A 20,405-nucleotide genomic window follows, 5' to 3' on the forward strand; every position below is an offset into this window, starting at 1 on the left:
GATTCTTTAGTTAACTACTGAGTCTATTTATATAGAAGCCAGTTTCCATTGTTCAGTCACACTCCTGCTTGACCAAGAAAGAAAACCCAGGATAGGCCTGTATAATAAATAGGATAGTATGGCTTTCACACCAATGGCACCCCCTGGTGCACTCAAATATGTGAATGCTGGCCATTCACTTTTCTATGGAAGAGTAGAGGGCTGCATTTAAAGAGACTGCCCTCTATGCCTGTCCTCTTTCCATGTGAACAAGCTGCATGACCATCAGTGTGGTGCAAGGTTCTGTTCTGAATGCACGCACACACACGCAACCACACACACAGATGCACAGGAACAGTACCTGCCACAATGAGTGGCCTGGCAAGCTGAAACATAGTCATAGAATCATAGAATTGCAGATTTGGAAGGAATTCAGAAAGTAAAGAACTGTGGATTCTGTGCAGCTGCTGGGTGAGCTTGGGCTAGTCACACTTATCTGAAGTCTCTCAGCCCCACTCACCTCACAAAGTGTTTGTTGTGGGGGAGGAAGGGAAAGGAGAATGTTAGCCACTTTGAGACTCCTTCAGGTAGTGATAAAGTGGGATATTAAATCCCAACTCTTCTTCTTCTATATATAAACAATATTCACTTAGTCCAATCCAATATAACACCCAACAAAGCCACTTTCTGTGAACAAGCATTACCTTCAAACCTCAATTCCAAATATCATTATTTCTTTTTCATGCAGGGCTCTACTTAGGTTCTTACAACAGCTTTCCTCAACTAATATTTTCATATCTGCCCTATTCTTTTGACACTTTAATTTGTTTTAACTGATTTTGACTTTGTATTTGTAAACTGTTGCGACCCGCTTTGAGATCTCATTGTGGAGGGTGGGAAAGGGTGGGTAATTATTTCAATAATAATAATTGATCACTATGCACAATCTTCACTCATCTCTGTCAACAACATGGACCAGTGCCAGGTTTAATGAAATGCTCTGCATGTTCTGGACCACAGGGATTAGAAGTGCTAAAACAGCATTTCTGGTCCTTATATTTATGGCTGTCTGGATCTGCTCCCAGATCCACTATATTCCAGGGCATGGCAGAACGATGGAGCTCTGGTATGTGGGGGCGAGGAGAATAATAAGGCAATGGAGGAACACGTAGACTCCCTTTCCAAGGCCAGACATATAATGCTATCATCACTGTGGATAGATATGCAATGCCGTGACACTAGGCAGCGTGAGATTTATTTATTTTTTACCTTTTCGTTGTGGCCTCTAGTGTACTTGGCAGCAAGGAAAAGCTTTCCTGTAATGCAGCCAGCAAGTGTCAGAAGGAGAACGGGGGAATCCCAGAAAAATATTGCAAAACTTTGGGGGAGGGGGGTCTTATTATGAAGACAAACATATTTTTTTTTTAAAAAAAGAGTGGCCGTGGAAACTGTGTTGCCATAGCTGAAAGAGAATCACTGAGACAGGGTGGAATCCAGTGTTTTGGAAGGTCTCCCCGCATGACACATGGTTTTGGAATTTTGCAGCTGGTAAGCAAGCCCTCATTAACAAAGGCAGCTACTACTGGCCTAGATTCCCTGGCTAGCTTTCCACTATGGGGGCGCCTAGAAACAAGCCTGTCTGTGATTACCCAGCTTTGCAACGTGTTTGTTTAAAGACAATGATTGCTTTTTAATTCATTTGTCTTGGAACGGACAAAAGGCAGAGGCAGGGAGAGGGACCATCTTCTATCACCTGTTGAAAGCTAATTGATCACATTAAAAAACCTGGCACAAGGATTGGAATTCCCTCTTCTCCCACTTAGTCATCCCATCCTGGTGTGACTCATTTTATTACACGGAGGTTCCCAGTGGTTTTATTTTGAGTGGAGCTTTTGTTTCGTGAAGTGTTGGTGCATTTTATTCTTTAGATTTTCGCTAAGTATATTTCCATGAATTGGCAAAAAGACATTAGTCCAAAGTAATGCTGGAACTTCATTGGCCCCTGCTGTTTCACTACTCAGCTACTGTTGTTATGTTTCGTGGTGGCTTTAGCTGAATTTTTCAAACAACCGGCGGAGGGAGGAAGCGCCTTTAAACTTGTTCTCTTGGTGCAAAATGTCAGTTTTGGGGCTGGGCTACAACTTGGATGACTAACGCCCCTGGCCCTTTCCCAACCAGATCTTGACATACATCTTTGGCCTCCATGAATCATCTTTGACTTCTCTCTCGGCGAAATTAAAGCATTGGCCGCAGCTCAACATCAGACCAGCTTAATTGGCTATAATGGGCCAGTCTCTTGACCTACATGAATCAAACAAGCCCACCTCAGGACCCAGTCCTTCTGAAGAAATAAAACAGTCTGTTGGCTCACCAACATCAAATTCTTTTAAGCTGCGGTAGCTTCTCTAAAGTTACAGAGTTACTTCTTGTAGGGCAAGGAAGAAGGGGGACATAAGAACAGCTATGCTGGATCAAATCAAAATTCTGTGCAGTCCGGAACTCCTGTCTTCCACAGCCACCACTCTCGGAAATGTGAGAATCAGAGCATGATGGATATGAACAACTCTGTTCATACATCATGGACGACTAATTGCACCTAACTGGTGACTCTGGGTAGAGATTCACTTCTCTATATGAACTGAAAGATGCAACCACCTTCTCAGTAGTGGTGCCCACCATGTGGAACGCCCTCCCATCAGATGTCAAGGAAATAAACAACTATCTGACTTTTAGAAGATATCTGAAGGCAGCACTGTTTAGGGAAGTTTTTAATGTTTGATGTTTTATTGCTTGATGATGATGATGGTGGTGGTGGTGGTGGTGGTGTTGTGAGCCATCCAGAGTGGCTGGGGAAACCCAGCCAGATGGGTGGGGTAGAAATAAAAAATTATTATTATTATTATTATTATCCAGCCAGTTCAGTGGGGCCTGGATAAGGCTTGCAATGAAGGTGAACGTCAGAATCAACTGTGCACCCAAGGGACTGATTTTGTATAAGGCTCATAAGAAAGTTGCCTTGCGCTGAGTCAGACCATTAGGTCAGACCAAATTCTGTAATTCCTGCTGATGTGACTCAGAGGAATTTCATCAGCTGCAGTTGACATTTCTCCCTCAAAGATGACCGAAGTCTTGCTCACACTTTGTGGTACCAAGCTGTCGCCCTCATCCTAAACCCCCATATAGTTTCACAGGTATTTGTGTGTGTGGAATTGTGTGCACAAAATTACCCAGGCTTCACTGTGGGAAGATAGAAATGCTTTCAAGTTGTGGAGCAAAAGTACTGATGCATTTGGAGAGTAGCTAAGGTATGTTTCTAGGTGAGTTAAGGCCAGCTCTGAAATCTGGTGACAAAACAGCTGGTCCGCCATTCCCCATCTCTACTACCGCTCTGCAAAATACTTCATAGTCTGTTACTGTTACCTTTGCAACAGCTATGTTCACCATTACTCCCATTTCATAGATGAGGAACTGAGGCCAAGAAGATGGGCCGCAAACCAGTTTAATTTAGCACCAGTTGGGAGCCTTGCCAGTGGCTTCTGTGAGAAGTGGATTGCACCCATAGCAAATTTTGGTCCAGGGCCATAGAGGAAGACTCTAGCAGAGGTGGGACTTGGACCCAGATTGGTCTCCCTCATTGAGGCTCCGATTTGTATTGTTTGGAGCAGATGTGCTATTGGAAGCTGCAAGCAGACAGCTCCTCCACAATGCGTTCAGTAAACGTTACTTACTTTGGACATTTCATTTGACAGCCTGTCAAGTCTCTGCTGTGAAAACCTCAGAGTGAGCTTGCGAGAAATGCAACGAGAATTTCCCAAACCTCCCAGTCCATCTCTCATGCCAGCTCAGCTAAGCTGCGGCAGAACCTACGTTTTTACTGCCATTTCACAAACCCATAGTAATGAGTAAGGGACCGTGAGCAATGTGTACAGGCTCGGCGGACCCTTTAATTGGCTAATTAAGCCAAACAACTCTGAGGGTACTGTAGCAGATCAAGCAGGATTTACCTAATGCAGACTGACATTTTGACTTCCCCCAGAGTTTGGCACAAAACTTGTGGTCCGATCACAGCTCGGGATAGATGGGATAGAATTACACTTTTTCTTAAAAACTCCTTTCTTTCTGTAGAGAGTTGCTGACACCATCAGATCTGGTGCTGGAGCTTAATTTCATATTAAGTCTCCCGGTGCCAAAATACGTTGCTATACTGTAGTATGGAGTTAGAAGTGTTGCCCAACAAAGGCTGGCTTGACGTGTACTTAGCGTGCCACAGTCTGATTTTTTGGGTAGGCATAATGGTTCTCACCACACTTACAAGTGTACCTTGTGTGTTCCAAGTATATATTCCAGTAATGCTCATCTGAAAGACAGACATGAGCCCCATGCATACCAAAACCCAGGGGCTTATAGGGCATATCCATACCACAAACCTACAATGGGTTTAGAACACATTCGTCCACCAGTTATAGCTATAGTCTACTTTTTAGCTAAGATTGGTTCTTAGAGTGGCTTGCAATTAAAATCCACACAAAGGACACAATCAAAACATTTCTACATAATTCATAAGATCCAAAATAAAGATACAAAAAATCAACAATGGTAACCCTCTAAACAATACCCAAGCCCAAGAGTCTGTTCAGCAGCTTCAGCTTTTGTAGTTGGAGTCAGTCCGGGTCCTGCCAGGTGGAAAAGGCCTGCAAGGCAGGGAGAAGTTCTACTAGGATTTATAGCTAAGATGAATATATCATTGTTATATTGGCTGTCATATTGTGGTACTGATTTTCCTGTTAGCTAATTTGGGTTTCCTTTTGGGAAAGAAAAGCAGGTTATACGTGGAACGAAAGGTCCCAGCCCACACAAGCATCCCATCCGCTTATTTTATACCAGTCTGATGTCATTTGTTTATTTCAACTTTTTGTACCCAAATTTCCCCCAGTCCCTCGGGGTGGCTCACATCACCGCTTAAATTTACAACAGTTACAACATCTCACTTTGTACATGCAGTAGAACCAAGCAAACTAATTAGTCAGCCATATACCTTGAAAGAAAAATCTGAACGGCAGCAAAATAAGAACCAAAGAACAGGAGTTTCTAGACAAACCTCTTTGGAGGAAAGGACACAAGGAATTGCCTTATACCAAGTCAGGCCACTGATCTGCCCAGCTCAGTACTGTTTGTACTGACAGTAGTTCTCTGGGATTTCAGAGGTGGAATCTTTCCTGGAAATGCTTGGGATTGAACCCAGCACCTTCTGCATGCAAAACAGATGCTGTACCACTGAGCTGTGGCCCTTCCCCAAAGGGGAACTACAGAAAGGGGTCCTTAAGAATAAGAATAAGAATAAGAATAAGAATAAGAATAAGAATAATAAAATTTTATTTATATCCCGCCCTCCCCAGCCGAAGCCGGGCTCAGAGCGGCTAACATTAAAATGATACAACATTCTAAAATCATTTCATTATAAAATCAATTCAAATCAGATTAATGGCAACCATTGGGCTAGAGTTCTGTGAGGATTGCCAAAGGAGAGGGTCAGGCTGTGCCCTGGCCAAAGGCCTGGTGGGACAGCTCTGTCTTGTAGGCCCTGCGGAAAGATGTCAAGTCCCGCAGGGCCCTAGTCTCTTGTGACAGAGCGTTCCACCAGATCGGGGCCACAGCCGAAAAAGCCCTGGCTCTGGTTGAGGACAGCCTAACCTCTCGGTGGCCCAGGACCTCCAAGATGTTTTTGTTTGAAGACCGTAAGGTCCTCTGTGGGGCATACCAGGTGAGGCGGTCCCGTAGGTGCAAGGGTCCTAGGCCGTATAGGGCTTTAAAGGTTAAAACCAGCACCTTAAACCTGATCCCGTACTCCACCGGAAGCCAGTGCAGCTGGTATAGCACCGGGTGAATGTGATCTCTCAGCGAGGACCCCGTAAGGAGTCTCGCCGCGGCATTCTGCACCCGCTGGAGTTTCTGGGTCAGCCTCAAGGGCAGCCCCACGTAGAGCGAGTTACAATAATCCAGTCTGGAGGTGACTGTTGCGTGGATCACAGTGGCTAGGTCAGGGCGAGAGAAGTAAGGAGCCAACTGCTTAGTTTGACGGAGATGAAAAATGCCGCCTTTGTTATAGCTGCAATCTGCGTCTCCATGGAAAGGAGCCTCTTCTCCTTTGTATTAACAATTGGTGTTCTCATAGCTACTCCCCATCCCCAAGAATCCTAGCAATTGCATTGTGATGAGAGTGCTGAGAATTCTGTTAGAGGTTACTTGCCTCTGTCCTTATAGAGTTACAGTTCCCTGGGAAGAAGGAACGGCTTTTAAACCAATTTGTCTATTATGTGCAAGTCAGCCTTAGGTTTTGTAACAGATAAATCCTAGCTACTTTGTCGATGATGCATTATATCAGCAAAAATTGCTTTGCAAGAATATGTACGTTAGGGAGAATTGCTTACAAAAGCGTGTGTATTAGGAGAAATTGAGACCCAAATGCTGATGAATTTTCTCCAGGACTTTCTTAAAAAATAATTCCACAAACTGATTGGTAAGTGTGGAGCCTTGGAATGGGTCTAGATCAGTTTTTCCCACACTTGGGTCTCCAGCTGTTTTTGAACTACTATTCCCATCATCCGTGACCACTGGTCCTGCTAGCTAGGGATGATGGGAGTTGTAGTCCCCAGCTGGAGACCCACATTTTGGAAACACCGGTCTAAGTAAACCATGTCATTCAAGAATGCCTACAGCTATTTCACTGTGACCCTCTCTACCACCTTCCTTAGGAAGGAGATGTCTGCAATTGGTCAGTACTTAGTCCAAACAAAAGGGCCCAGGGCCAGTTTCTTTAGGAGTGACCATATCACCGCCTCTTCCAAGGGGACGGGGCCACCTACTTATGCAGTGAAGCATTGCCCGTGCTCTAGAACCAACCAGTCAGACCCCCTCTGTTGATAAGCCAAGAGTGACAGGCATCAAGGGAGCACATGGTTGGGTGTATAGCCACAAGCCCCTTGTCCACATCATCAGGCTGCAGAAACTGATTCCACAGCACAATCACAGACTGTGGCACTGAGTACTTCGGTTATAGCTGCAAAAACTACAAGTAAAGCTGACAGTTTTGCAGAAAAGGAAACAGAAGAAACCAAGCTGGGGAATGTAGGAAAGTCCTGATCAGTGACACACAAAGGATAACTCTTTAGGCTCCTTGCACACAGATTGCAAAGGTGGATGAGTTTGTAGTAGGGTGCAAAGCCTCATCCCATTGCCCAGAGAAACTTTGTGTTCAGCAAATTTGTATCCCACCTTAAACAGAGGTTGCTAAGTGGCTCACATGACAATATAATAATCTGAATAATCTGAAACAGGCAGCTGGCTATCAGCAATGCCAGAATTTTAAACCACTGCATAAAACTGTTCTTTAAAAAAATCACCCCATTTCCTTCCAAGCAGCAGTTTAGTAGTAGCCAGAAGAAAAAAAATGTAACACCACATTTTAGCAACAACAGAAACAGAATTTGTTTCTTAAATTCATAGGTCCCAATTCATAAAATCCTTTAAATGTCAAAAGGTTAAATGGGGCCTGGAAGTTAATTGAATAAATAGCATAAGACACATTTTTTTAAAAAAATGTAATAAACAATATCTGAAATATTAAGCACTAAATTCACACCTATTTCACTTTTCCCTGCCTGGCAGATGCTGCTTCACAACAAACAATAGGTGACAGGGTGGCCATTTTTCTCTCTCTCCCAGCAAAACAACACTGGTTTCTTAAATTTATTCTAGCCTCGTCTATTTTGCCATAAACTCACAGCAGTGCTAATATTCAGAGATGTTAAGGGAAAAGCAAATATTGACTATCTAAAATTAGGACTTGTACACTCAAGATTATAAAAGCAAAGCAGCAAGCTAGATGGAACATTGTATTTAAGCAGAAAGGTCAGTACAATTGCTGCGAGGTGTTTACTTTTTATATGAGGGTACCATATTTGAAGAAGCAGATTTGTCCCAGGCAACAAATTTGCTAGGGAAACATTTGCAGGCTGTGCCCATTGATGCATCCGTGTAGAATTATCTGCCATTATCATTAGAAGCTTGTACCATAAATCAATGAAAATGTCATCAATTAAGGGCTGTGTGTGTCATTCCATAAACCAATGAAAACCTCATTCATTGTGTCTGTGTGTGGGGGGGGGTGTCATTTCACCTATCTTGATCATACACCTCCTGTGGACTTTGGGGTTAATCTAAACGTCATCTGGTTATGCTCAACATTTTTGATTCACAAGGTTTCATTAGTGCCATCCCAGGGGCTTGGTCACTAAATGAAATCAAATGTTTCTGTGGCTTTAGAATGATTCACTGGTCTCTTGAGTACTGAATCTGATTTCGCAGGCGGTGCCTGGTTGGTGTTAGATCTGTGCTTGTGACTACGTTTGTAAGGCTGAGTGTTCACATTCTGCAGACTAAAGTTGCAGCGAGGTGGTAAATTTATTTGCAAGGTTTAAAACACACAGAGGGAGTAGTATTTAAAAACTGAATCTTCTGCCTGTAGCCTGAAGTGGTTCCATCCAGTCTCATTTCAGGATTATATCACGTTATTCTAGGGCATGTGTCATTCAGGACAAATCCTTCCCAGAATACCACTTCTCGCTCTTCCTTCCAACTACTCCTCATGCTTTTCTGTAAAGCATGTGGGATAATCACCTCTTAGTTCCCCATCTCCAATTAAAATGCAGCAGCATTTGGTTGTCGTTCCTTTTTTTTTTTACCCTTGCTTCGGCTATCTTGGGCACTGTTGAAATGTAGAATGCAAGCTCCTTGGGGGTAGAGACCTGTCCAATACACAGACACACCCATTCATGTTTACTATGTGAAACCTGGTCCACAGGTGCATTTTAAAGCAATAGTAATTGTCCCATGCAGAAGAAGAATACAGTGGTGCCTCGCAAGACGAAATTAATGGGAAATGCATTGATGGTTTCCCATAGGAATGCATTGACGGTTTTAAGAAAAAGGCGCAAGACGTTTTCATCTTGCAAAGCAAGCCCATAGGGAAATTCATCTTGCGAAGCAACTCAAAAAACAAAAAACTTTTTCATCTTGCGAGTTTTTCATCTTGCGAGGCATTCGTCTTGTGAAGTACCACTGTAAATTATGCAAAGCAAGTAAGTGCAAGCAAACGTTGCAGAATTTTCAGCACATGGGTTGCAGAATTCAGCTACCGGTAATGTCGGCACAGAGTTATGCTATCGTCGCCATCATCATCCTGGGTTTAAATGTCTGCCCAATGTTTAGTCTGTTGTGCTGCTGTCTAGGTCACCTTGACTTAGCTGAATGTGTGCGGCAACACTGTAATTAACCTGTTTCAAAAGCTAACTGTTCACTTGGGATGAGCAGCTGCTGTGCTTGCCCTGGGTGGTTTGGTAGCGATGCAGCAAAACATTATTACAATTTGGAAACCTTACACATTAGCTGACTTCAGAAACAATGGAGTACTTTGTGCCTGTGGGGAACCCCCTGTTAGGAAGGGCCGGGGTGTAAACTGCAGTCACAACGGGGGTAGTCCCAGAGGTCCTTCTGACTCAGACATATCTGAGTCATCACTCTTCTTCTGCCTCCCCCTTCCCTCCCTTCTCCACCAATCCCAAGGGGCAATGATTATACTCCAGGCTTTCAACAATACTGAAATGACTTGCATGTTTCTTCTTTTGAATTGGTCGTTCCGGCTCATCAAACGACCCTTTTTCCTTACCACTCTCTAGAAAACACCCATACTTATTTCATGTTATCCAGAGTCAGCCCTGAAACCTTTTGCCAGCTTGACTCAGATCCCCTCAGTACCATAAATACCTTTGTGACACCTGTCAGGTGCCGCTTGCCTCCTAAGCTATCCTCCAGCGGCTGGAGAAATTGCAGGTACTTGACGTCATCCCACAGAGCAACAATTAAAGGAACAGTAGTATCAGCTAATGAGTCCATCCTGTCAAAGCCATTCCCACCCCCCAAAGCGGTGGAGTGCAACACAGTCTCCCTGTGGCTCTCTTGCCTCTCCCTTCTCCAGGGCAAACCCCTGCCTCACTATTTTCTTTCTCCAAATTCTTAGAAACAGCAGAGGTGGTAGTAAATTTGTATCTGGGCTGCACCACTTCAGAACTGCAGGCGAATGTCTGCATGAATGCTCCCGCACACAAATAATTATTTGCCCATAGAAAATTAGCGTAAATAGGGAGGTGGCCAGGCAGCCAGGCTGAACCTTTCCTCCTAGGTGCCTTTTTTAAAAAAATAGGGAATTTTGTCTCGTATGGTCAGGCAATGTCCCATCTGCAGCCTGAAGCGATACAGTGCAGAAACAAATTAATTGTTTCTGGCACAGCCTGGTTTGAAGCAAGTTTCTAATCTGGGAATAGAAATCTCTTTCTGAGAACTAGCTCCTCGTTGTCGTGGTTGAGAATTAAGCATGCATAACTATGGATGCTTATAGATCCACCTCTGCCAGATTCCATCTCAGATACTGAAGTTCCGCTTCACCAGATAAAGATAAATTTACTAGTGCTGTGATGCAAGCACTGACCTCATCAGAGGCGAGGCAGGCCACTCAGCAAGTCTTTTACTCTGATGGAGCAGGAAGTGCTCTGGTTGTACAGGGGCTTCTGTGACGGGGTCCTCCAAGCCAGAGGACATCAATGTGACATCCTCAGGCCGGAGGGACGCTGGTGCCACAGGCTCTTCTGACTGATGTATTTCTGGAGTTGATCCTTCATGCACTTCTGCTTCTGAGTTCTCAATCTGATGCCCTGAAGGAGGAAGAACAGTGCTTTCTCTACCCACTATGGTCCTAACAACCTCCTCTCCCAGCACTCATTAGGCCTAGAAGGCAATCTCCCATAGCCACTGATGGAGGCCTACCTTTCAGCTTGAACAGTCACCACAGAAAAGACAGTCTTCATTGGAACAGCGGCAGAGGTGGAAATATCATGCGCTGCAGTCCTGGCAAATACCAGCCTGTCCCTGTGGTAGCTATTCATAGTTTATTTTTAAAAAAACACACACAACCGTGGCACATCAGGAGACATGATTAGCATCCCATCTCGTTTGGCCCTTAGTCTCTTGTATAAACATATAATTTCCAGAATTTGAGAATCAGCACAGCCTGACAGAAAATGCTAGACTTGGACCTAGAGGTTGCCAGCTGAAATCATTGTTTAGCCATAGACTTATCCTAAATCCAGCACTGTGCAGTTTAATTGTGCTGTTTAATACCAATTTGTCCATTTGCTTTAACTTGAAATGTAAATTATTTCCAACAGCACACAGTCTTACAGTTCACTGTTCAATGCCTGACGCCTGCTACCTTTAAGCATTGTTGCATTTTATGGTTTTCCCCCCTCCATTATTAAGCAACCTACATATGCAATCATGCATCACTTATACGTTGAATATTTCGTCTGGTTGGGCTTTACCTTGTGATCACTGGACACAACGGTAAAAACCAAAGGAAACAGAAAGCCAAGCAAACCAGGACTGGTTTTGCAGTTTTATTTTTTTGCCTTTGGACAGTCATTTGACATATGCAAAATGGGAAATAATTGACCAGGTGGCAGTATCGTTGAGAAGGAACAAAGGCTTTGAATGAGCCACACACTAAGAAGATGAATTGTTTTTTAAAAGGCAAATGGTTTTCTTGGGAGCATTAGTAGAATTGGGTAGGTAGGAGGTGATTTTCCATTCCGTTTAGCACTAAGCCAACTCTTTGCATGAATGTACCTGGGTGCAATCCAGGGAAGTTTAAGCATGTTTTAAGTGCCAGTGAAATAGCTGTGTAAGTTGTGAAGACTGCACCTAATATGCTGACGAAGTAGAGAGGAAGGAAAGAACCTGGTGTAGGGTCTTAAGAGTAACAAGGAAAGGGCTGGAGGAACTAGGAAAATTTTAGCTCAAGGAAAAGACCAGAGCGTGTGGGAACATAATAGCAATTTGAATATTTGTAAAAGGGCTGCTCAAAGCAGGATGCTGATCGTGGGTTTTCTTTCTTTCTTTGACACTCCGCTGAGAGTGGACCAAGATATGAATAACTGAAAAACTGGTGGGAAAATCTGTGACTTGGGTAGCAGATCCTCCAGGAAACACTTGTTACTAGAAGCCTTTGAAAAAGCTTGGCAGAAGCAGCAAAATTCCAGCAAGCACATTTTTGTTGTTATTAATCTCTACTGTTGTTATGGAAATGCTTAGGGTGGGTGGCCATTAAACGTATTTGCAATCATTTATTTATGAAAACTTTGCTACCACTCCAAGTAGTCAAAGGTTTATATTTTCACAGCTGACCCAAAGCCTTGGCCAGTGTTGGTGAGTTGGTAGGGTGGCCAACCTTATGTATGTTTGTCCGTTGTATTTCGTGGGGCTTACTTTCAGGTAAATGAGCATAGGACTGCAACCTGAATCTTGATGTGCTGCAGCGTTTGAATCCTACCTTTGCCAGGAAGTCACTAGGCAAGCTGCTATGCTCTCAGGCTTAGCCTTCCACTTGTAATGTAGGGAGATCTCATTTTGCAAAGTTGTTGTAAGAATGACAGCAAGAGAACGCATACAAAGTACAGGAGTACCTCGGGTTAAGAACTTAATTCATTCCGGAGGTCCGTTCTTAACCTGAAACTGTTCTTAACCTGAAGCATCACTTTAGCTAATGGGTCCTCCCGCTGCTGCCATGTCGCCGGAGCACGATTTCTGTTCTCATCCTGAAGCAAAGTTCTTAACCCGAGGTACTATTTCTGGGTTAGCGGAGTCTGTAACCTGAAGCGTATGTAACCTGAGGTACCACAGTACTTTGGACATGTTATGGTGCTGTAGTGGTGAGGAAGAGCATGACCCCCTTTTTTCATGCTTGACTTAATATTTCTTTCAGATGGGCAACAGATTTGGGAGATGGAAGCCACCGTGGACAAAGATAAGAGCCAACCTGTAAGTAGTGGGCACTCAGCACATTCTCCCACTTCTCTTTCAGGTACCAGGTTTCGTTCTATAGTAGCAGAAATGCCTCTGAACACACAAAGGCTTCAATCCAGTTTGAACTGGGTGCATTGTTGCACACATTGGTATCAGTGGGGTAATTTTGTTTACTCATTAGAGTACTTGCACAGGCTGCCTTTTAACAAACGGTTCTCAAAGCGGTTAACAAAAGCATGTTTCGATAAAGCTTAGGCACTCTGTTTTGGATTGTAGCCTAAGCACACATGTTGTGTCCTCAGTGTGTTTCCTCATGGTTGGGTTTGCTATTAAGCATATTCACAAAACACTGGTCAGACTCGTATAGGCTGTGATCTAGCAAAACAGAGATGTGTGCAGTTTCCCTACTGCTGGCCACATAAATCCAGCACCTCTCTACTGTGTTATCCAAACATTCTTGCCCAGTAACTAGTAATGGAACTTCACATTCTCCTGGGTTTCTGCAGTGCTGTCTCCTGGCAACTCTTCCATACTTCTAGGTAGCTAGAATCCCTAAGCAAGAGTTAGAGGTCGGTGAGAATTTACCCAAGAGTAGGTGCCGTCTACATGAAAACAGAACTTCCCAAAGGTAGAACTTATTTGCCACCAGCATGTAAAGGAAAAAATGGCAGGCAAAATATACAAGGCAAGTTAATAGAAACAGGGGAAACTGGATAATTTGTCAGGGCAGGATGGTTCTCTTAAGGTTAGATTATGGATACAGTAAGGAAGGAAGCGTGCTTCAGATTTTCTGCAAGTTCGGCTGCATCGTAACTGGAAAAGCAATACTCCTAGTACACCCATGACAAATGTATTAACAAAGGGTACTGATATAAACAGAGTGCCTTCTAATATCATATTACTGTATCTTCCCCACACCCATTTTAAAAATTACTTTCAGAATATGCTTTTCGTGGAGATACCAGAATATCGGAATAAGCACATTCGTTCTCCCATCAAGGTGAATTTCTATGTGATCAATGGAAAACGGAAAAAAAGCCAGCCACAACATTTTACCTATCACCCAGGTAATTATTTATGAAAAGGAATGGAATATGGCACAATATTTGGCAAGAAACACTATATTTATCTATCATTTATCTATCTATATCTATCTGTCTATCTATCTATCTATCTATCTATCTATCTATCTATCATCTATCTATCTATCTATCTATCATCTATCTATCAATCATTTATCATCTATCCATCTATCTATTTATTCTGCTGAACCAGAATTATCAAGCATTCTGAGATTCTATCTTTTAGCCAGCAATGCAATTAACCATCTCTGAATCAATGAATTCTAAATGCAACATCCCAGGCTACAAATAAAGCTGTACAATAAATCCTTACAGCTTAATTCTTCACGCCTACATGGTTCTAAATTTACACATTTTAACACAGCAGTTTTCATGGCCAGCACCAATTTATTTAAAAACAGGCATATTACTTAATTTTATTATTTCAAAAGTTTGTATACCGCTTAATCATGGTTATCTTTTAAGTAGCGTACAGAAGAAGAGATTCAGAATTAAATATATTTTGTTGAATGCTGCCCTATATCTCGCACAAGGGAACTTTCCCTCTTCTTCCCCCCCTGCACATGCCCCCACATCTGTCTCCGAACCTGTTCTGGAGGGTTGGGGGAACCTCAGAACAGATTTAGGGCGCATCTGGGGGGAGAAAAGAGGGAAAACATTCTGTTGCCCAAGGATAATTTTTCAGAATTCCACTTTCTCTAGGCTCGGTATATAGATGGCTGCGGAAGTGAAATATAACAAATTCTCCAATTTTACAGCTAGGGAACTGTCACCAAGATGGTGGCTTGTCCAAGAACACTATGGGGCTCAGGTCTGTGGAGAAGTCTCTGAACTACACCATGAAGTAGTTCCCACAATTGTCAGGGGAATTTAACACAAATTAAGTCCATTTTGCGGTGGAACGTTGAGCAACTTCTAGTTCAGGTTCATTCTCCTACCTGTGTTTTTGACTCTTTGTCTCTTTGTGTCTTTAAGCTTCAAAATCGTAAATCTACAGTTTTCTTAGCCTTCTTAAATATATTGTATACTTCTGCACAGCAACTTGTAACATGCTGAATACTGAATATTTTCTGCCAAGGATCCTTTGGTGAACTTGAATTGAACTGTGAACTGTATAAAGAGACAAATGTGAACTGGAAATGTTGGATGCTGGGATAGCTCAGTCAGTAGAGCATGGGAATCTTAATCTGAGGGTTGTGGGTTTGAGCCCCATGTTAGGCAAAGGATACCTGCATTCCAGGGGCTTGAACTAAAGGACCTTTGTTGATGCCCTCTAATGCTACAATTCTATTATTCTATGAACCTGCGAGTCCATGAAATAGATATACTTCCTTTTTAAAATGAACTTTCCATGCTATGGGTCTGTGATGGCCCATTCACACATTCAAGCCATCTCTTGGTGTTGCAGCAGACAAATGCTAACACGAATATGTGAACCAGAGCTAAGACTGGGAGAAAATGTGCAGTGTGTCGGTTGTTAGTGCTCATTCTTCTCTCTCCTCTTAACCGTTTCCTAGACGTTTGTTTAGAGCTATGTCCTTTGTGCCCTTTGTTCCAGTGCCTTCCATAAAAACAGAGCCCATTGATGACTATGATCCAGCTTTAATCTGCAACACAGTACACAGTGGCCTAGGAACAGTAACACAGCCTTATTATTCCCACCATACAATGGTCTCTGAGTCTCCTTCCTGTCTTGTGGCCACGATGGCTTCTTGCCAGCAGTTGCGTTCCAGCCTGTCTTCTCCTGAATCTCGATATCCTCAACAAACCCCAGGGGCTGTAATATACCAAAGAAGCAAGAGTCTCAGTCCTAGCCACCTGGGCTACCAGCAATCCAGCTTGATGGCTGCACAAGTTTCCATTCCAGATGTGCACAGGTCTGTGCTGGTGCACACAGGCTCTCCCAGCCAAAGTGCAGCGGTGCTCCACCATTCTCCAGCCAATCAGCAGTCTTCCCCCGTGATTCACTGCTCTCCCACCACCAATCAGCAGCTGAGGTGCGAAAGCCATCAAGAATTCCAGCACATCATGTGTAGTGAAAATTTCACATCTAGCGGAGTGAGATCCAGCCAACCTCAGGTCAGCCAAGCACAAAGGTTAAGCCCAATTTCGTACCCTACCGTGATTCAGCAGCAGAGAACAGCCAAAAATGGACCGCCAGTAAGCGATCAGAAGGAAGCAGTGCCAGCTGGAGTCACGGTTAAACAGGAACAGAATCTTGACCAAGCGTATTTGGATGATGGTAAGTACGCCAATTTAAAAATACCCTGTTTATCCAATCTGCACCTCTGTATGAAAGTGGTGTGATGACCATTTTTGTAGGGTTCAACTCTATGGTTGGGAAAGTGTGTGTGTGTGTGTGTGTGTGTGTGTGTGTGTGTTTCAATACAAAATCTTTCATTTATTGAATTTTAAAAGCTGGCAGTGTTCTTTAAGGTCTGGAAATTTGTTTAATTATCTCTAGAAAAAAAATGCATTAGCATCAGATGCTTTAAATTTATGAGGCATATTTTTTGCAGTTTCACAAACAAAAATTTGAGTTGAAATTCAGAAATGTACACTTAACACTTGAATTCATGCAGATGCTGCTTCTCTAAAATTCTTTTGTAGTGTGCTGCACCCAAAATGTTTTATATAATTCTATGAAGTTTGCAGCAGGCCTGCAGGTTTTATGTTCTGGACATTTTATAGAGGTACCTGAGTATGTAGATTACCGAAAATGTTGCTTTCTTCTTGTGAATTCAGAGGTTCCTGCTGTTGCAACCGATATGAAAAGTTGTAGCAAGTTTTAGTTTGACTGCATCCCATATTGTTTGCTTCATCAGTAGGTCAATTAATTGTTTTAAGGTGTAACACTCTTTCCTGTCGTGTTGTACAAAGCTGGGATGGGGAAAATTGCTTAGAATTCCACCCCTGTTCATTTCCATTTCAGAACTCTCGGCTATTTTGCAAGACAACAGCCAGGCTCTTAATTTAAAATATACTAGTGTCTTTCATTATAATGGGAGCACCTCACTATGGGATCCACATTTAAATAGAGACGATTCACCCAGTGTGATGGGTGGAAAACAAGGCTCTGCCTTCTGCCACACAACAGTGTTCACAACTCAGTGTTTTACTTTCTCCAATATCAGTGAATGACATTGAAAACCATTCGTTTATGCAAGAGGAAGCAGTGATGTGAGGAGCAACCTCATTGGACTAAACATGCCCCATATCTCGCAAACTGTTAACTTCCATAGAATTTAATGAGAGCCATTCAAGACCCAACTCACTGCTCCCAGTTTTAAAATTCTACCTTAGCAGGTATTTCCCAAATAACTTGGAAATTTCATTGCTGTTGTTTTTGATTTTCCTTCCTATGTGAGCTTCTGCTGAGAGGCTGGTGAACCCGAGGCCCTCTGGATGTCGTAGAACTACAACTCCCATCAGCCCTAGCTATCGTGGTCATTTATCAGTCTCGTTCTAGTGGCTAGGAACTGGGCAAGGTAACTTGCTACTGTACCACACATAGGGGCCTGTGACTATTTCACTGAAAAGAAGAGGGCCACTCATAGCTCAAAGCCATTCAGAAGGCTTGGCACTTCTGAACATTTTAGGGTTTATCCATACTTCGGTTTTCCTAGGCATGAGACAAGCAGAAGTGTGGACTAGCCCTTACTTCAGTTGCTGTGAACAGAGTCGGATTTGTGAACGGTTCGCCAGCACTGGGAGCACCACAACAATGATGAACAATGGAGGTGGGGGACCACCAAATTTTGGCAATGCACAGAGTGCCGCTGGAATTTTAAAGCTCAAAGTTTGCCACTGCTGCGGATACATCCTGAACTGCATATAGTTTGGGATACTGGCAGTCATGTTAGTATGAAATGTTTTTCCTCCCATAGGGAAAAGGAAAAGCACAACTAATGAAACGCATACCAGAGATACCGACTAGGGAGTGAAGTACCAATAGCCGTCCTATCTAATCTTTCCAATGAAAAATTAGCACTGCAAGCCATAATCCTATTTATTTTTTCTGAGCCGCTGTCCACTCTTTCCCCCTCTCATCCCCACAATGAACTTTGGGTCCTCATCTTACTTTGTTCTGTGTCCAGTTTTCTAACAGCCAGGATTCCTTTCATATCTCATTCTCCTTGAGAGATTTTTCATTTGCTTGTTTTGTTTTTTCCACCACCCCCTCTTATTGAAGCGTTGTCCCTCGTTGTGCTGCTACAATTTTGAATTTATTTAAATCTGTATTCATTTATTAAAATAATGCATAGGCTGCTTTGCACCCAAGGATCCTGATTCAGCTTACAGAACATTCCAGCACTTAGGGTGCTGTCCGCCTAATCCTGCATTTGATTTAGTCCAGGGCCACTAATTGCACAAATTAATTTAAGGATTCAATATGTTGGTTAAGCTGCAACAGTGCAAGACCCCTGTTCTCTCCTCCTGGGCTCTCCATTTTTCTGCAAGTTGTCCTTGCATTGCATATTGTTACTTCTCCTTTTTTATTCTTAGAAAGTGGAAATGAAGTTGCTCAAAGCTGGCTCTTGGAAGGCAATGAAAGCACCCAGGGTGAACTGAAGGTTGTCCTAGGACAGTAAAGGCCACTATAAGCTTCATTCATAGACACTAGACCAGCCTTTCTCAACCCTGGGTCCCCAGATGTTGTTGCACTACAAGTCCCATCATCCCTGACCACTGGTCCTTCTAGTTAGGGATGATGGGGGTTGTAGCCAACAACATCTGGGGACCCAAAGTTGAGAAAGGCTGCTCTAGGCTGACTTCCCCCATGTCATTTAATAGCAACTACTTTGGGGTAGGCAAGGCTGTGCTCCACTTGGGAGGTCAAGGCAAAAATCTTGGCTTGGCACCCCAAAGGCTTGTATGCTTCATTTCCCCCACTCAACTATCCTCTGTTGTGCATGGATTCTGTCTTTGGTTTGACTCGCCAAGAATTGCCTCCAAACCATTTGCACACTTGCTTCATACCATGACTTGCATCCTTGGTTGGCATAGTTTGCCTGATTTGAACATGCTGCTTTGCCTAATGTGTACTTCACAGCAAACTATGATTTAAGGAACCACGAAAATGAGGTGGGAATCCACATATGAGAGAAGGGAAAGTCAAGGCCATGGCACATTCATGGTTACAAAACCATGGTTTGTCCATGGTGTCTGAATGGGGTTATGTGGAAAGTGTCCCCTTAAGGTAGAAATTTTGAAAACCACCAGAAAGTGAGATGAGGTTATTCATCATAAATGGTGTTTATTTCAAGCCACCTTCAACTTAGGGGATGGAGGATGGGATACACCTCTCATCTGTCTCCAGACAAAGTCATCAGCTACACCACATCCTTGCCATGAATTAGGAAAACATGCCTAAAGTGATGTAGAAAGTCTCTTGCATTTTCTAATTTCCCATTGCCTGGAAAACATCCATTCATACTTTCACTGTGATATTTTAATGTAGCTACTCTTTTCTGCCTCAGACGCACTGAGCTTTGATGAAAGGACAGGAAATGCAAAGTTTTTCTTCTGCTTTCCCTCGAGCTTTTAGGGTGAGCAAGTTTGTATGTTTTTGAAGCCTGTGGTTTGATTAGAGAAATGATAAGTTATAATTAGAACAACTTTTTGTAGCAGGCATGACCATTTTACTTGCATTTATCCTGGGGTGTAGAGGATTTGTTTGAATAATTTTGCATGTAGCTGAACTACAAGATTAGGTATCAGTTGTGTGTTATCTTTATTGATTCTATGGGGTCTTCTGAACATATGCATGTGTGTATAAAATATGTGAAATATTCTATACAGTGTCAGGCCTTTCTAGCCCAGTATTATCTGCTTGGACCAGCTGCACAAATATAAGATGGAGGACACAGGGCTTGCCAGTAGGACATGTGAAAAGAATCTAGCGGTCTTAGTAGACCACAAGCTTAACACGAGTCAGTGGTGTGATGCAGCAGCAAAAAAAAAAGCTAATGCTGTGCTAGGCTGCAGTAACAGAAGTATAGTGTTCAGATCAAGGGAAGTAATAGCACTGCTGTATTCTTTCTTGGACAGGCCAGACCTGGAATACTGTGTCCAGTTCTGGGTGCCACAATTTAAGGAGGATATTGACAAGCTGGAATGTGTGCAGAGGAGGGCTACCTAGATGTTCAAGGGTCTGGAAACCAAGCCTTATGGGGGAAGGATGAGGGAGTTGTGTATGTTTAGCCTGGAAAAGAGGAGACTGAGAGGAGATATGATAGCCATCTTCAGATATCTAAAGGGCTGTCACATGGAAGATGGAGCAAGCTTGTTTTCTCCTGCTCCGGTGGGTGGGACCCAAACCAATGGATTCAAGTTACAAGAAAGGAGATTCCAACTAAATATCAGGAAGAATTTTCTGGTAGTAAGGGCTGTTTGACAGTGGAAACAATTCCCTCAGGAGGTGGTGGACTC

The 20,405-nt window shown here is 43.1% G+C and overlaps 1 protein-coding gene across 7 annotated transcripts in view; it reads left to right on the top strand.

Moving 5' to 3' along the window:
• Positions 1 to 20,405, top strand: part of NFATC2 (nuclear factor of activated T cells 2) — a gene marked incomplete at its 3' end in the record, with an annotated part of 139,613 nt that overhangs the window by 71,472 nt on the left and 47,736 nt on the right. For 6 of the 7 annotated variants that reach the window (XM_083446829.1, XM_083446830.1, XM_083446832.1 and 3 more), the window contains exons 7-9: positions 12,851 to 12,906; positions 13,832 to 13,958; positions 15,532 to 16,215. In XM_083446829.1, the coding sequence (XP_083302955.1) occupies positions 12,851 to 12,906; positions 13,832 to 13,958; positions 15,532 to 16,215 (867 nt within the window). Of the gene's footprint in view, positions 1 to 12,850; positions 12,907 to 13,831; positions 13,959 to 15,531; positions 16,281 to 20,405 lie in introns of those variants that run through there. The other variant, XM_083446826.1, reaches the window with a different exon arrangement.

Source organism: Podarcis tiliguerta (assembly GCF_965153285.1).
Source record: "Podarcis tiliguerta genome assembly, chromosome: 6".
Classification (NCBI taxonomy): domain Eukaryota; kingdom Metazoa; phylum Chordata; class Lepidosauria; order Squamata; family Lacertidae; genus Podarcis; species Podarcis tiliguerta.